This window comes from Miscanthus floridulus, chromosome 1, assembly GCF_019320115.1.
Source record: "Miscanthus floridulus cultivar M001 chromosome 1, ASM1932011v1, whole genome shotgun sequence".
Classification (NCBI taxonomy): domain Eukaryota; kingdom Viridiplantae; phylum Streptophyta; class Magnoliopsida; order Poales; family Poaceae; genus Miscanthus; species Miscanthus floridulus.
In genome coordinates this window covers 132957892-132972758 of record NC_089580.1, presented here as the reverse complement: position 1 = coordinate 132972758, position 14867 = coordinate 132957892, and the positions used below count along the sequence as shown (strand labels likewise).

The following is a 14867-nucleotide window of genomic DNA, read 5'->3' as shown; positions in this document are numbered from 1 at the left end:
CTAATGGTTGGTTCTTATCTGTTTATAGATGAACCTGAGGTCTGGTCAGGGGAGTACTAGCGCTGGGGCAGACTAGGGTGATAACGGTCACGGTGAGGACAATGGCAACACCAATGGGGACAGCCATGAGGCCCCACTTCTGTCTCCTCCTCCGCCACCACCACCTCCGATGACCCATGCGAAGATGATGGTGGAGATGCTAGCTGCTCGGCGCGAGTCAGCCCATGCCTTGGAGATGCTTGCCTAGGCTATTGGTGGCTTCGCCCGTGGATGCCCTGGTGGAAACGATGACAATGGGGGTGGTGCCCGCGCTCTCGTAGGGCCCTGTTCCTACCAGGACTTCCTGAAGATGCACCCGCCCACATTCACGCCAACTGCTGAGCCTTTGGATACGGAGCATTGGCTTTGTATTATGGAGCAGAAGTTTCAGCTGCTCACTGTGACTGAAGAGCAGAAGGTGCGCTTTGTCGCACAACAGTTTCTAGGATCTGCCAGTGCGTGGTGGGATACTTTCAATGCCATGTAGCCGGCGGACCACCGTGTGACTTGGTAGGAGTTTACCACTACTTTTCATGAGTACTATATTCCCGCTAGTTTGATGAATAGGAAGTTGACTGAGTTCCTAGATCTAAAGCAAGGGAATATGACTGTGATGGATTATGTGAACAAGTTCAACCATCTTGCACAGTATGCTGTGACCCATGTAGACACTGATGAGAAGAAGAGGGACCATTTCTACCGTGGCCTCTCTTGCATCTTGCAAAAGGAGCTGTACGCCGGGGGATATCAGACTTTTGGTGCTTTGATGAATGCAGCCATTTCTATGGAGGGACTTCAGCGTGATTCTCAGGCAGAGTGGAAGCGCAAGCGGGTGATCACTAGATCTTCTAGTCACCCATAGGCACAGAAGGTGTAGGTTGTTAGGAGGATGTCCTATCACTCTCTAGGTGGACAGCAGTCTCGTCATTCTCAGCAGACTTACTAGGCACCTCCCACCCAGTATCGTGCACCTACTCAGCAGGTGCAACAGCAGCCTCAGGGATAGTAGGTTCTGCCTCGTCAGGCATAGGGGAACAAGTCTGGTGCTTGTTTCAAGTGTGGCAAGGAGGGCCACTATGCTCGAAAGTATCCATAGAACTAGCCTACGCAGTCTTCGTAGCCTTCAGCCAACTCCCATCTGGTCAAGAGGACAATTATTAAGAAGAAGGTGCCCGTAAGCCGCTCTGGACAAGTCAACTTCACTGAGGCTGAGGAGATGTTGCAGAATGAACCTATGATGGCTGGTATGTTTACCATTGATTCCTACCCAGCATATGTGTTGTTTGATTCTGGTGCATCACATTTATTCATGAGCATAGGGTTTGCACAGAGGCACAATACATCTCTTATGGCTATTCCTATTGCCTAAAGAATCAGTACTCCGAGTGCGCAGTTGTGCGTTAATACTCAGATGGACACAATCAGATTAGTGCTAGCCACTCACACTTACTGCCTCCAATTCATGGTGCTGCCTGGGCAAGGCATAGATGGAATTCTGGGTATGAACTGGTTGTAAGTTTATGGGGTAGTCTTGAACCTTAAGTAGAGAGTTGTTGAGTTACGACTTCCTTCTTCCGAGGATAGGATGTCTCCTTATGCCATCAGATCTAGCCTTACCAGTTGTCACTCATGTTGAAGCTTCTCTTGATCTTGCTTCTATTCCTATGGTATGTGAGTTTTCGGATGTCTTTCTTGAAGATCTACCTGGGTTGCCACCGGATAGGGACGTGGAGTTTACTATTAAGTTAGAACCTAGCACTGCTCCTATTTTGCGGCGTCCTTACCGCATGGCTCCAAAGGAACTGGTAGAAATGAAAAAGCAGCTAGAGGAATTGTTGGAGAAGGGGTCCATCTGTCCTAGTTCTTCACCATGGGGTTGTCCAGCTATTTTTGTGAAGAAGAAGGACGATACTCTATGGATGTGTGTGGATTACCGCCCTCTTAATGTGGTAACCATTAAGAACAAGTATCCCTTGCCTCGTATTGAAACTTTGTTCTATCAGTTGGCTGGTGCAAAGGTGTTTTCTAAGATTGATCTTTATTTGGGTTATCATCAAATTAAGATCAGACCACAAGATATAACAAAGACAGCTTTCTCTACTAGGTTTGGGTTGTATGAATACCTAGTCATGTCCTTTGGTCTCACCAATGCTCCTGCATTCTTCATGTATCTCATGAATTCCGTCTTTATGCCGGAGTTGGATAAGTTCGTAGTGGTGTTCATTGATGATATTTTGATATACTCCAAGAACAATGAAGAGCATGCATAGCATCTTTGGATAGCACTAACTCGATTAAGGGAACACAAGTTGTATGTCAAATTTAGCAAGTGTGAGTTTTGGTTAGATCGAGTGTAGTTTTTGGGACATGTTCTGACACCTAAGGGTATCTCTATGGACCCAAGCAAGGTGCAAGATGTGTTCAATTAGAAGTCTTCAAAGTCAGTGCATCAGATCTGTCAGTTCCTTAGTCTTACTGGTTATTATCGATGCTTCATTCCTAAATTCTTCAAAATAGCCCAACCAATGACCAAGTTGCTCTAGAAAGATGTCAAGTTTGTATGAAGTCCAGCTTGTGAAGAAGCTTTCCAAGCTCTGAAGCATTTTCTTACCACTCTCCTATTCTTGCCCAACCAGATATTGATAGGTCATTTGATGTGTATTGTGATGCCTCAAGGACTAGATTGGGATGCGTGCTTATGCAGGATGGACGTGTGATAGCTTATGCTTCACGCCAGCTAAAAAAGCATGAGGTGAATTATCCCACCCATGATTTAGAGCTGTCTGCTGTGGTGCACGGTCTAAAAATTTAGAGGCATTATTTGTTGAGAAATAAAGTGCATATTTATACGGATCACAAGAGCCTCAAATATATTTTCACTCAGTCTGAGATGAACATGAGGCAACGAATATGGCTGGAGCTAATCAAGGATTATAATTTAGAGGTTCGTTACCATCCTAGAAAAGCTAATGTGGTAGCTGATGCTTTGAGACGGGAGTCGTATCAAGTTGAAGAAGCACCTTTGTCTCTCAACCATGCTAAGGTGCTAGCTCACATTGCTCTAGTCTCGGATCTACTTGAGCAAATTATTATCGAGCAAAGGCAAGATACTTCAGGAATTCCTCACATTAAGAAGTTAATCGCCGAAGAGCGTGGTCCACATTTTAGTATTGATGATCAAGGTGTAGTGAGGTTTAAGAATAGATTGGTTGTTCCGTCAAGTGAGGAGCTTAGGAGAAAGATTTTGGATGAAGCTCATAACTCCAAGTTATCCATTCATCCAGGAAGTAACAAGATGTATCATGATTTGTGTCACTTGTATTGGGGGCCAAATATGAAACATGATATTACCAAATATATCTTAGAATATGACATTTGTGGAAGGGTTAAGGCGGACCATATGCATACGCCTGGATTTCTACAGCCCTTGCTCATCCCTGTTTGGAAATGGGAGGATATTTCCATGGATTTTATTGTGGGTTTACCCCGCACGTCTAAGGGTTACGACTCTATTTGGGTCATTGTGGATCATCTTACCAAGTCTGCTCATTTTCTTCCGGTGGATACTAGTATTCAGCCAAGAAGTATGCCAAGTTGTATTTTGACCGAATTGTGACCCTGCATGGAGTTCCTCTTACCATTATTTCCGATAGAGGGTCAGTCTTTGTCTCTCGTTTCTGCGAGCAACTTTAGAAATGTCTTGGTACTAGTCTCCTCAAAAGTTCAACTTGTCATCCGCAAATTGATGGATAGACAGAAAGAGTCAATTAGGTACTTGAGGATATGTTGAGGGTTTGTGTCATCTCTTTTCCTAAAAAGTGGTACGAATGCTTAATTCTAGCTAAGTTTTCTTATAACAATAGTTATCAAGAAAGCATTCGAATGGCACCATTTGAGTCTTTATATGGCAAGAAATGTAGAACACCTCTTAACTGGGTTGAAGTGGGTGATCATGGTTATTTTGGACCTAATTTTATCAAGGAAGCTCGAGAGCAAGTTAGTGTTATTCATAGTCATTTGAAGGTGGCTCAGAATCGTCAGAAAACTTATGCGGACAAGCGAAGAAGGCCCTTGTAATTTGAAGTTGGTGATCATGTGTATCTCAAAGTGTCTCCCATGAGAGGGGTGCATCGCTTTGGTGTCTGGGGAAAGTTAGCCCCTCGCTATGTTGGACCTTACAAGATTTTGGCCCGATGTGGTTCTATTGCTTATCATCTCCAACTTCCAGATATTTTGTCAGCAGTACATTGTCTTTCATGTTTCTCAATTAAAGAAGTGTTTACGGGTTACTAAGGAACTGGTGGAAATTGAAGGACTCACTCTCCAACCTGATCTTTCTTATATTGAGCATCCTATCAAAATCTTGGATGAAAAAAAGAGAGTCACTAGGAACAAAGTGGTGAAATTTTATAAAGTCCAGTGGCAAAATCACTTGGAGGACAAAGCAACTTGGGAGCTAGAGAGTTATATTCTAGAGCATTATCCCCATCTTCTCCTCAGTGTGCCGAGGTAATAGTTATGTTAAAGGCCCACTCTTACCCTTTTTCCTACACTAGGTACTCAGGGGCGAGAGTTGTAACACCCTCGGTGTTACACCCTAAATCATTTATTAAAACATGTCATTAGCATCATGTTTATGTGTTAATACATGTGATAAAGTGTGTAGATCAATTTCTGTAACTCCAAATGGTCAATAAAAACGCTAAACGAAAGTTGACTCGATAGTTCATGCATAACAAGTAGGGTTTAAAACCAATTTTTATTAAGCAAAAATGCTATAGAACATGTGTGTGATACTTAAATAAAGTTTGAAGTGCAAACTTTGTAGATGACAATGAAATACTTGTTGTAGAAAAATAATATTACTAGCTAGTATTTCTAATAGTCTAGAAACGGAACTTGAAAACAAATCTAGCTCAAAAACTTAGAAAATTTCTAAGTCTGTCAACAGCTAGACATTGCTATGTTTAGCAAATTATTTTGAGAGATTGGGTTAAGGGGTGGTGTAGTGTTATAGCTCGATTTGGTAGTTTCATATGCCATCTTGAGCATGGTGAAGATGGTTTGGCTCCTGGAGCAACCGTTTAGTCGTGTTGGGCGCTTTAAAATTCGTGCGTGGCACCTGTCTTGTGTTGGTTGGTGCTGTGTGCGTGGTCACCACATGGCCTCCCCACGCTGTGCACATGGCCATGTCTCACACGGTCACCCTATGCCGCCACGCTGGGTCGGTCGGGCCGCCTGGGCTTGGCCGAGGCCGGCCGTAGCGAGCCGCTGGCCCCGCGCCCTGCTGCCCACCCTTGCGCTGCCACCATTGGTGCCACCACGGCCGCGCTGTCACTGCCATTGCATCCGCCCACTGCTGCCTCACGTCGCGATGCTGCCGCTGCCATCGTGTCACTCCCGTACTCACGTCTGATCGATGCATCGCGTTGCCCCCTCCCTAGCCCGGTTGGGTGCCGTCCGCACGTGGCCATGCACGCCGTCATCACGCTATTAATGGCGCCGCATCGCGTGGCCCATGGCCAGTCGTGGACGCTTGCGCTCATCCTCTTGTCCTTGGATGTAAGTCCCTCGACCACAACCGCTCGCGTCCCGCCAAGGCAAGGACGAATCGAGCCCACCTATCGTGCCCTGTTTCTCTCTTTCTCCCTCTGCTTTCCACCATTGTCGAGTCGTGGTCACGGTGAGCCAGAGAGTGAGCACCTCTCATCAATTCCTCATGCCCGTGTCTCTGCCTTTGCATCCTCTTGCCGATCGCCCCCACCCCGCCTTGATTACGGCCAGGTCGAGCTCCAATTTTGGAGCTTTGCTCCCGCCGCCATGCCATTAAGGCCTAGCCTACCTCCCGCCACCATCACGCCATTAAGGACTGTCCATTGCTATGGATGGTAGTTAGGTCACAGACTTATTATCCTGAGCACATACTTGCTTATGGGAGCGGGAAGGCTCGTTGCTCTCTTGTCGTGGGTTCCAGCTCTTTCCAGACCGACTGATTGGAGGCGGGGATGGTGGAGGTCTAAGCACCATACTGAGTTTGGGACTTAGGAGTGGGGGCTTGGAATCCAAGTTTGGATGGGGACCTAGACCCCTTGACAGGAGAGTGGTGGGTCGGTCTTGCTTGTGCCTAGGGTACAAGCGGGGCATGTGTTTTGGGGTAACCAGCTGGGATACATTGGTTCATGAATCACCGTGTGATATGGTATGACTTGGCTTTGATCTAGCACCGTAGTAAGAACTGGAAGATGAAAAGGGATGAATGGATCTGATTGCTCAACTCTTGCTTAAAAATAGAATAGGTGCTTACATAAAATGGTTAGCTAATGAACTAATCATGACTGCTAATAAAACACATACATAAGGATTCACTACTAGTAATGCTTTTCGCAAAAAGGAAACCCAACAAACCATAAAGCTTATCATATCCTTTGGAGTCAGGAAATTATTCCCACTAGTCGAGTAAGTCTTGCGAGTACATTGTGTACTCATGGTTTATTTACCCCTGTTGCAGGTGTAGCTTGAGAAGTGGCTGTTGTGTGAAGGATTCTTCTGGTGGGCACAGACGGATCCTTGTATCTTATCGTTAGATGTTTATTTCAATTCCGCTATTTAAATTTTGCACTCTAAACTTGGTATTGTAATAATGTATTTCTGAGAACTCTTGTTGTATGAAGTGGACTAAGTATTGTAAACTCGTTCTCATTATTGGATTCTGGATGAAAAACGTGGATTGTTCGAGTTCTCCCTTAGGGTGTGCTCGATGGAACCGCCTGGTGTATCTTACTTTCGGGGTGCTTAGTGTCTAGTGGAAGGCAAGCGCCTCTGAAGGTGTGTTATTTCGGGCGGTTCTGCCACAGTAGTGATGGGCGGATGAGAAGGCTTGGGGCAAAAGGAACAGGAGAACAGACTGTGTGTGGCTCACATTAGGAACATGAAGAGCAAGAGTACATGGGTGATGGAGATGACAACAACTGAGTCAAAGGCTGGGGTTGGACCAAGTCACAACGAGGTGTCGCATGCACTTGGTGGACCATCAGGCTGAGGACATGGATGTTAGGCATGCATCGACATTGGTTAGTCACACTTTTGTGAGGCATGCATGAGGGTTCGCTGATTTGGTCCTCAAGTCCGAGGATGGGAGATTTGATGGTTTGGGCCTCAAAATCTCCGGAGGAGGGTTTGTTGGTTTGAGCCTCAAAACCAGGCATGATCAAATGGTTTGGTGGTTTGGGCCTTAAAACCATTAGTGACAGGTTTTATCGGTTCAGACCTCAAAACTAGGGAGTGGCAGGTTGACAGACATGTGGTGGAATTTTGGAGATTGCGTTCGTGTGAGAAGCAGAGTCGAGAAGGCATCGAGTTCGTTGAATCATTGGAGAAAACTTGGATGGATTTGCCGAGGGGGGGGGGATTTGGACGAATGCTTCATGTAGGAGCATCTTGGGAAGTATCCAAGTGCTTATATATATATGAGAGATGACTAGTTGTGAGGGGGGATTAGACTCTCATTTTTTAGGTTGAGAGTTATTGGTTAGGCCTAGGAAGAGAGGGAGATAGGAGTGGCTCTTTGATTGAGCTTTTCATCATCCTAAGCTTTGATCTGCTAGGAGTGGTTTATAATCACACATGGTGAAGTGATCAAGAGGTCAAATTCGTGCTTTACTTCTCCTCTCCTGAATCTAAAATTTCTTTTTTTCAGTGATTTTTGTGGTCATTTTTTCGGCTAGGTTGTAAGCTTCATTTTAGAGTGTTTTGGGAAGCGCAGCTCTCATATCTCAAGTTCGTCACCCCCAAAACACTTCTTTTCTACCTCTTTTAGTGAAATTCGTGAAGAACTTTGAGATGAAGTCTTTTGGGTATTTTTTTTGTTATTCTTAGGTGCTATGAGGGCATGGGAATACATATAGCCACTACCTTTGATAGATTTCCCCGAGCACCTAAATATCCTCATTGTTTATGTTTCTTGCAAAACCCAATTTTGAGAGAGAGATTTTGAAATTCCTATTCAATATTTCCTATTTTTCACTTGATATCTTGGGGTAGCCTCTAAAGGTTATTCAAGGTGTGTGTGCAAAGTTTCAGAATTTTTGGAACTAGTTTAAATTGATTTCAATTTTTTCTTGGAGAGGATCCTGCTGAAAATAGTAAAAACTAGCCCAAGCAAGTTTTTCAATTTACTCCAATTAAAGTGATTTTTGGTGGAGATGTTCTTTGTGATGTTATAAACCCCTCCGCCAAATTCATAATTTTTGGACGTCGTTTGATTAGGTTTTGACATGTGTTCTTCTGAGAGCTGATTTATGAAAAACTAGCCTCTAGGCCGGTTTTTGCTAAGGGTTTCCAGTAACGCTCGCTTTTACCTCCATCTCGCATCTTTCCAACCTAGTTTCTAAGGTCCGTATATTTGTTGTTCCTACATGACTTTGACTATACTTGTGTTTGAGAGGTTCACGTGTGGTACCGGGATATAGGCCTCTCTATCATTCTTGTGAAGAAAATTTTGAGGTTCCCATTCACCTCTTTGGTTGTTGTTTCTGTCCTTCCATATATCACATCTAAATCACAAATTGCGCCTACCTTATGCCTAGGTCGACATTGTCGGTTTTATTTCATTTTAATTTTAACATTCCTAGTCATAAATACTTCCATAATTCTATTAGGGAGGATCTAGAATTTCAGCAAACTATGTAGAAAAAAAATCCACAAGAATTGTTTACATCATTTGGAAGAGGTGGCAAATAGAACAATCTTTTTAGGTCACATAGATAAGAAAGATTCAAAACAATAAAGAAATATCTAGCTAGTCACCTAAAAAAACCAAGCCTAACTTTCAACCACATCCAATTCCAAAATAAATATTGTCAACGACATCAGCATCAACACCTACAACAAATGATGAATAATAAGCAAATGAATATGAGCATCTAGAACTAATAACATGAAGTATAGCTAAATAGGTTGTATACTTTCATCTTGTTGGACACCATCATTTAAAATCAGCTAAATTGTCAAGAATTGAAGATACACCATACCACTTTGATTTGGAATAGATGAATAAAAAAACATGGGAAACTTAGCATAACTAAGATGTATATATAATAGTGGCAATAAACTTTTATTGATCCTCGATCTTATCTTATCCTTGGTGCAAATAAGTCCCTCGACATCTTAAGCGTCCAGATGGCTACAATATTTGTGAATAGTTCTTCATCCAAATCTGAATGTAGACTCAAATCCTACCATTGTCACATGAATAAAACAGAACATCCTTTGTAAGTCAAGCAAGGATCGGATATCTTGTGCCATGGGTCATCCACTAGCACATCGAAATGTCCAAATTGTCATCTTTTTCCATCATTCCTATATTAACCTATATTAGACTACTCTTGGCTAGTTTCAGTGTTGTCCTTTCAAAATGAATTCCATATTTTCTCCTTAGACTATTCTCATTTCAGTACATATAGCACCCAGACATTCTAGCATTTTAGTAGTTTTAGATGTTTCGTTGCATAGGGATACTTGTAGCAAGAGCAGAATTGGAGGCATAGGAATCATAAAGATTTTACATATCTACTTTTAGTAATACATACCATCAAATCCATAGTCATAAAAAAAAATCCGACTACACTAACATTTAACCACATTCATATTATACTAAGGTTCTAAGAAACATGTAACTGCTAGAGCAATATTACTTACCTCCCAATTTTTGTCGAATTTCTACTTGATGGACTTTGCCAAATAAACTATGAAAAGTATCACTACTTTTTGTTTAAACATTGTATACATACACAGACTCTTGGATACATGCTCAGGGCCAATGTTCAAAAACATGGTTATTAGTCTTGTTTTCTTATACCATCAACACTACGCAGGCAGCTAGAGGCAACAGCCACTCCTACTCCATCCACGCGTCCCTATTTTCCATCAAACGGTCACACACTCACACCGCAAGAACCTTAGTCACGTTGCTGCTATAAGAAGGGAGTCCCTACCTCTTCCCCGACCCAGCCACCACAACTCGGGTGAAGCCCTGCCGGCTTGGAACCCCGACCATCTTTCTCTGTCGTCGACCACCACTGTCGGGAGGAGCCTGGTGGCCACAGAGGTCGCCAATGCCGCCGTCATCCACAAGCCGCCCGCGAGGAGCTGCGCCACGGTCGACATCTTCACTGAGCCTTCACCGAGGTGGAGCTGCGGTGAGGAGGAGCCGTCCGTCCTGCTTCCCCTGCATTGAGTGGAGACCGTATGAGGAGAAGCTATGAACCTTGGATTTTAAAAATGCATATGTTGTTGTCAAGTGACAACATCAAAGTAGTCTGCATTCACCCATGTACATGCTATTCCTACACATACCTACCCATATAAACACCTTAAAATAATGTAAGCAAACACTACTCCTATGAACACTTTAAAGAAAATGCAGGCACTTCACTAAGTTTTTCTGACCATTTTCAAGCCTTAAACTTGCTGTAGGTGTATCCAACTCCTATCTGCTGATGGACAGTCTTGGAATGATGAGGCTCTAGAGAGCAACTTGCTGCACATGGATGCACAAGCGGTCATAAGAATTCCACTAGGGAGAAGGCAGGAGGATTTCTGGGCTTGGTTAGGGGAACACCATGGCATTTACTCGGTCCATTTAGCCTATCACCTTCTGGTGGAGTAGGAAGTGCAAGAGCGGGATCATGGAGTAGGCATAGCTTCTCACTCGGCCACTCTTAATGATCCCCACTGGCAATGATTATGGAGATGCAAAGTGCCACCCAAGGTAAAGGTTTTCTGGTAGAGAGTATCCCATGACTTTATACCATGTAGAGAAAATCTCCATCGTCGACATATTGCGCAAATAGGAGTGTGCGGCTTCTGTGACAATGGTGAGTCGACTTAACACAATGTACGTATGCTATCAATTTTTGGGAGAAACTCAAATCTCTCATGGGTATTAAAGTCCCCAAGCTAAATTCGAGAACCTGGACAAGGGACTTGTTGGACACTTCTTGCTGTAAAGATGGAGACCAAGAAGTGATCTTGTGTGGTATGTGATCACTTTAGAACTCTAGGAATGACCAGCGACATGTAAAATCACCGATCGAAGCAAGGCTGACGGTGGATTGGGCGTTGGAGGCATGCTCCCACCTATCAGCTCGCTCCCAAACCCCAGAAGATGGGAGACGATCAGCACAACAAGACGAGAGATGGAAAAAACAGGATGAAGGTTTTTTGAAAGTCAATATAGATGGGACCTTTTGTGCAGGACAAGTGTGAGAGTGATTGGAGCAATGGTGCGCTGTAGCTCACGTCAACTATAGGTGGCCTCTGCATGGCGGTTGAGCTCAGTTAGATAAGCTAATCTATTAGCTGAAGCAGAGGCACTCAAAGAAGGGCTCTGTGTAATTACAGTAGGCACACAATACCATATTGTAGCCAAGACAGATTGCCAAGTTCTAATTTCTTTTTGGAAGAACAAAAGTACACATCACTCAGAAATTATGAGAATTTTGTATGAGATGGAAGAATTAGTGGTGAGTTTCACGTCCTTCGGACTGGTGTACACAAGACGATTAGCGAACCATGCATCTCACTTATGTGCCCAACACTCCTTAGTTTTTTTTATGATTTTGTTTGGCAATCTCCCCCTAGCTTCTTGCAGAATTGACTATAGTTCGATTGTAATAGTTAACCTTAATGAATGAAGCGTTTGTTCACAAAAAAGAAAATGCAGGCACTTCACTAAGTTTTCCAGACCATGTACAAGCCTTAAACTTACTGTAGGTGTATCCAACTCCACGTGTGTTACTCTCTCTTATGTTTTCATATTCTAACATAATACTCTTATTGATACTTCTTTATCTTTATCCTGTTGTGAAACACATTGGTTACAACTTTATATACTTTTTCATCTCTGTTCATACATTTTACATTTGCATTGTATCTCCATTTATGTTTGACATGTGTTCGACTGAAATTTTCTCCTATATGTTTATAGTCTAACATAGAATGTATATAGATACATTATTTGAGATGGACATTATTATCCTAGGATGAAGTATCAGACGCTACAAAAGAAGAGTAAATTATTCACAATAAATGGGATCAATTTGCCTCTTCTCATTCCATGAGAACACTATTTATAGTGCTAACATTACATCTCCTCGACCAAAGTGCCCTTGTTCTATTGGTAGATTCCAAGCATATCCCATACTATGGCCTTGTTTAGATCACCTCCAAATTCCAAGTTTTTTCACTCTCTCTCCATCACATCAATTTTTGGACGCATGCATGGAGCATTAAATGTAGGTAAAAAAATAACTAATTGCACAGTTTGGTTGTAAATCACGAGACGAATCTTTTGAGCCTAGTTAGTCCATGATCGGACAAAGTTTGTCAAATACAAACGAAACGTGCTACAGTGTCCAGATTGCAAAAATTTGCAATCTAAACAAGGCCTATATATGGGCATGTTGGCCCTTTCTAGCCTCTCTCTGATAGGAAATCAAAATGGATTTGACTTCTTAGCCTCTTGCCAACTCCTACTTTTCACTTGTCACTTGACGCCTCCAAGTCCTTGGAACCTTACGCTTCGCCCTTCCCAAAGACATAAGCTTGGAAGATCACCCGACTTTGCTCCCATGCACCTCTTCATGCTCTTTTGAGTACGCTTTCATGACACCCCTTTGGGTTCCACCGAACACGTCTTCGCAAAATTCCCTTGGGTCATTCCAAAGGTATTTTCTCTTGCCCGAAATGACATCATTTTGGATGACTTCTTGGAACATTCCTATAGCTTATGCAAATCACAACCTTTAAAACTTGACAAGTGTGGCATGAGGAAATGCGAATAGGGGGCACCATGTAAGTTATTGATCCCTAATAGACATCGACATGTGAACTACTAAAAAAAGGCCTTGTAATGTCGGTTGAAAATATGGCCACACCTCGGTTTTTGCTTTTCGAGGGCACAAATATTTTGTAGTATGATGTGCACATAAATATATGACAATATATAAATCGTGGGCTAAAAAACTAATGGTATAGACACTATTAGTAATGTCAGTTCATTATTCTGAAAATCGACAGTATAAAGGCGTCTAGTTTGTACCTATGGACTGTGCATCCAATCACTAGTACTGATATTGTTTCTACCATGGATTAATGGTTTGATCCGTAGTTAATGAAAGATCATCTTCCTTCTCCCCTATCTCCATCATTAAGACCAAGCTTTTGTATGCCTGAACAGTAGTGAGGTCAAGGAGGAAGCCCATTTGGAGGAAGCCTTTGAACTGCTGCAAGATTAGTTGCAAAGTTTTACATACTTAGCTACGTGTAATGTTGATTTTGAGAGAAAAGTCCAAGATGACACGCAACAAGTACTCTACCTAACATGCAACAAGTCTACAAGACACTTACAAATTAGGAACCCATAACTGATGCTACAACTATATATGGTTCACTTCTTCAACCATGGCTCACTTTTCTTCAACTGGACCAACACTAAAACAACAAAATAATGTCAATAAATGATCAAACCAGGATGAACACAAGTAGCCTCATGTACTTTATGCTTCTCTTGAGATTCGGTGATAAATTATCTTCAATCAAGAGTTGATGCTATTAATCAGAACATGCTCCTTCTACTCTATATCTTCATTTATTAACCCAATAATTTAACATCAACATCTTAGACCCAAACTTGATTTCCCTACTCCTAAACATTGATGACAACATCCCAAAGTGAGCACAAAACATCCTGAAACATTTTGGGCCAATGAGTGTATATACAAGTCACAAACATGTACTAATCTTTCTCATCCTACAAAGTAATACCATCAAGGTCATGAACAATAGGGCAAGAATAAATGAAAACACATATATATGACACATCAACTTACATAATGAAAATTGATTGGATTCCAAACACATTTCACCATTTGTTCTTGCCAGTAGAACGAATATTCATAATAGATAGCATGCCATGATGGCAGGGGATCATTGCCTCCACATCATTGGAACCCCAATCATCATCAAAAGATCCTTAGGAGCTTTAGGGAACTTACTAGTTGACTCATGTTGAAGCTTTGCGCAAGTTCAATCATAAAGCGGAGCAATTATGGAAATTGTAGCATGTACATTCATCATCTCAATCTTATGAGCTAGTATCAAGCAAGATTCGATAATGTCAGAGAGAGTAGTGATTTCACTAACCTGACTAAATCCCAACTGGTATTAAAGCAATGTCACACAATTACTCACTAACCTAAACAAATCAATGCTAAAGAGAGTACTAGTTTTACCATGAGTCCATGACCCCAATCAATTCCAATGCAATCACCATGGTCACCCAATGCAAATCAATAAGTTAGATTTTCAAGAACTCATCGCGTGTAGGCCTGTAGGGGAGATGAGTTTTTAGGGCAAGCGACAAACCTCAAAACCCTAATGTTCTTAGTACTGTATAGGTGTGGAGGGAAATTAGGGCATTCTGAGAATATACCTAGAACTTGTGCTGTGGAAGTGGAAACTAATGCGCAATTTCCTATCACGCTATAACAGAGAAAAGTCCGTGCCAATGGCATATGAAAAATGCATGCATGGCCATTAAGCTCAATATGAAGTACTCCGTATATCCATAATCCATGCATGCACGTGTGCCAATTGCACCCTGAATCCCTAATATATTAACTCTAGTACGGATGCATGCATCATATCCATATTGATCATTGGCATCTAAGTCCGCCCTCGTGCTAATTTGACCCATCTTCTCACCTTTTCGGCCACCCATTCCTCGATCCATCATATATATCATATAAAAACACCACTTGCCCCCTAGC

The 14867-nt window shown here is 42.4% G+C and overlaps 1 protein-coding gene across 1 annotated transcript; it reads left to right on the top strand.

The window, feature by feature from the left end:
- The first annotated feature begins 349 nt into the window (after positions 1 to 349).
- LOC136463474 (uncharacterized) lies at positions 350 to 901 on the top strand. Its single transcript, XM_066462473.1, has 2 exons — positions 350 to 501; positions 607 to 901. The coding sequence occupies exons 1-2, from the start codon at positions 350 to 352 to the stop codon at positions 899 to 901; spliced, it is 447 nt and encodes a 148-aa protein (XP_066318570.1).
- Positions 902 to 14867: the final 13966 nt, after the last annotated feature.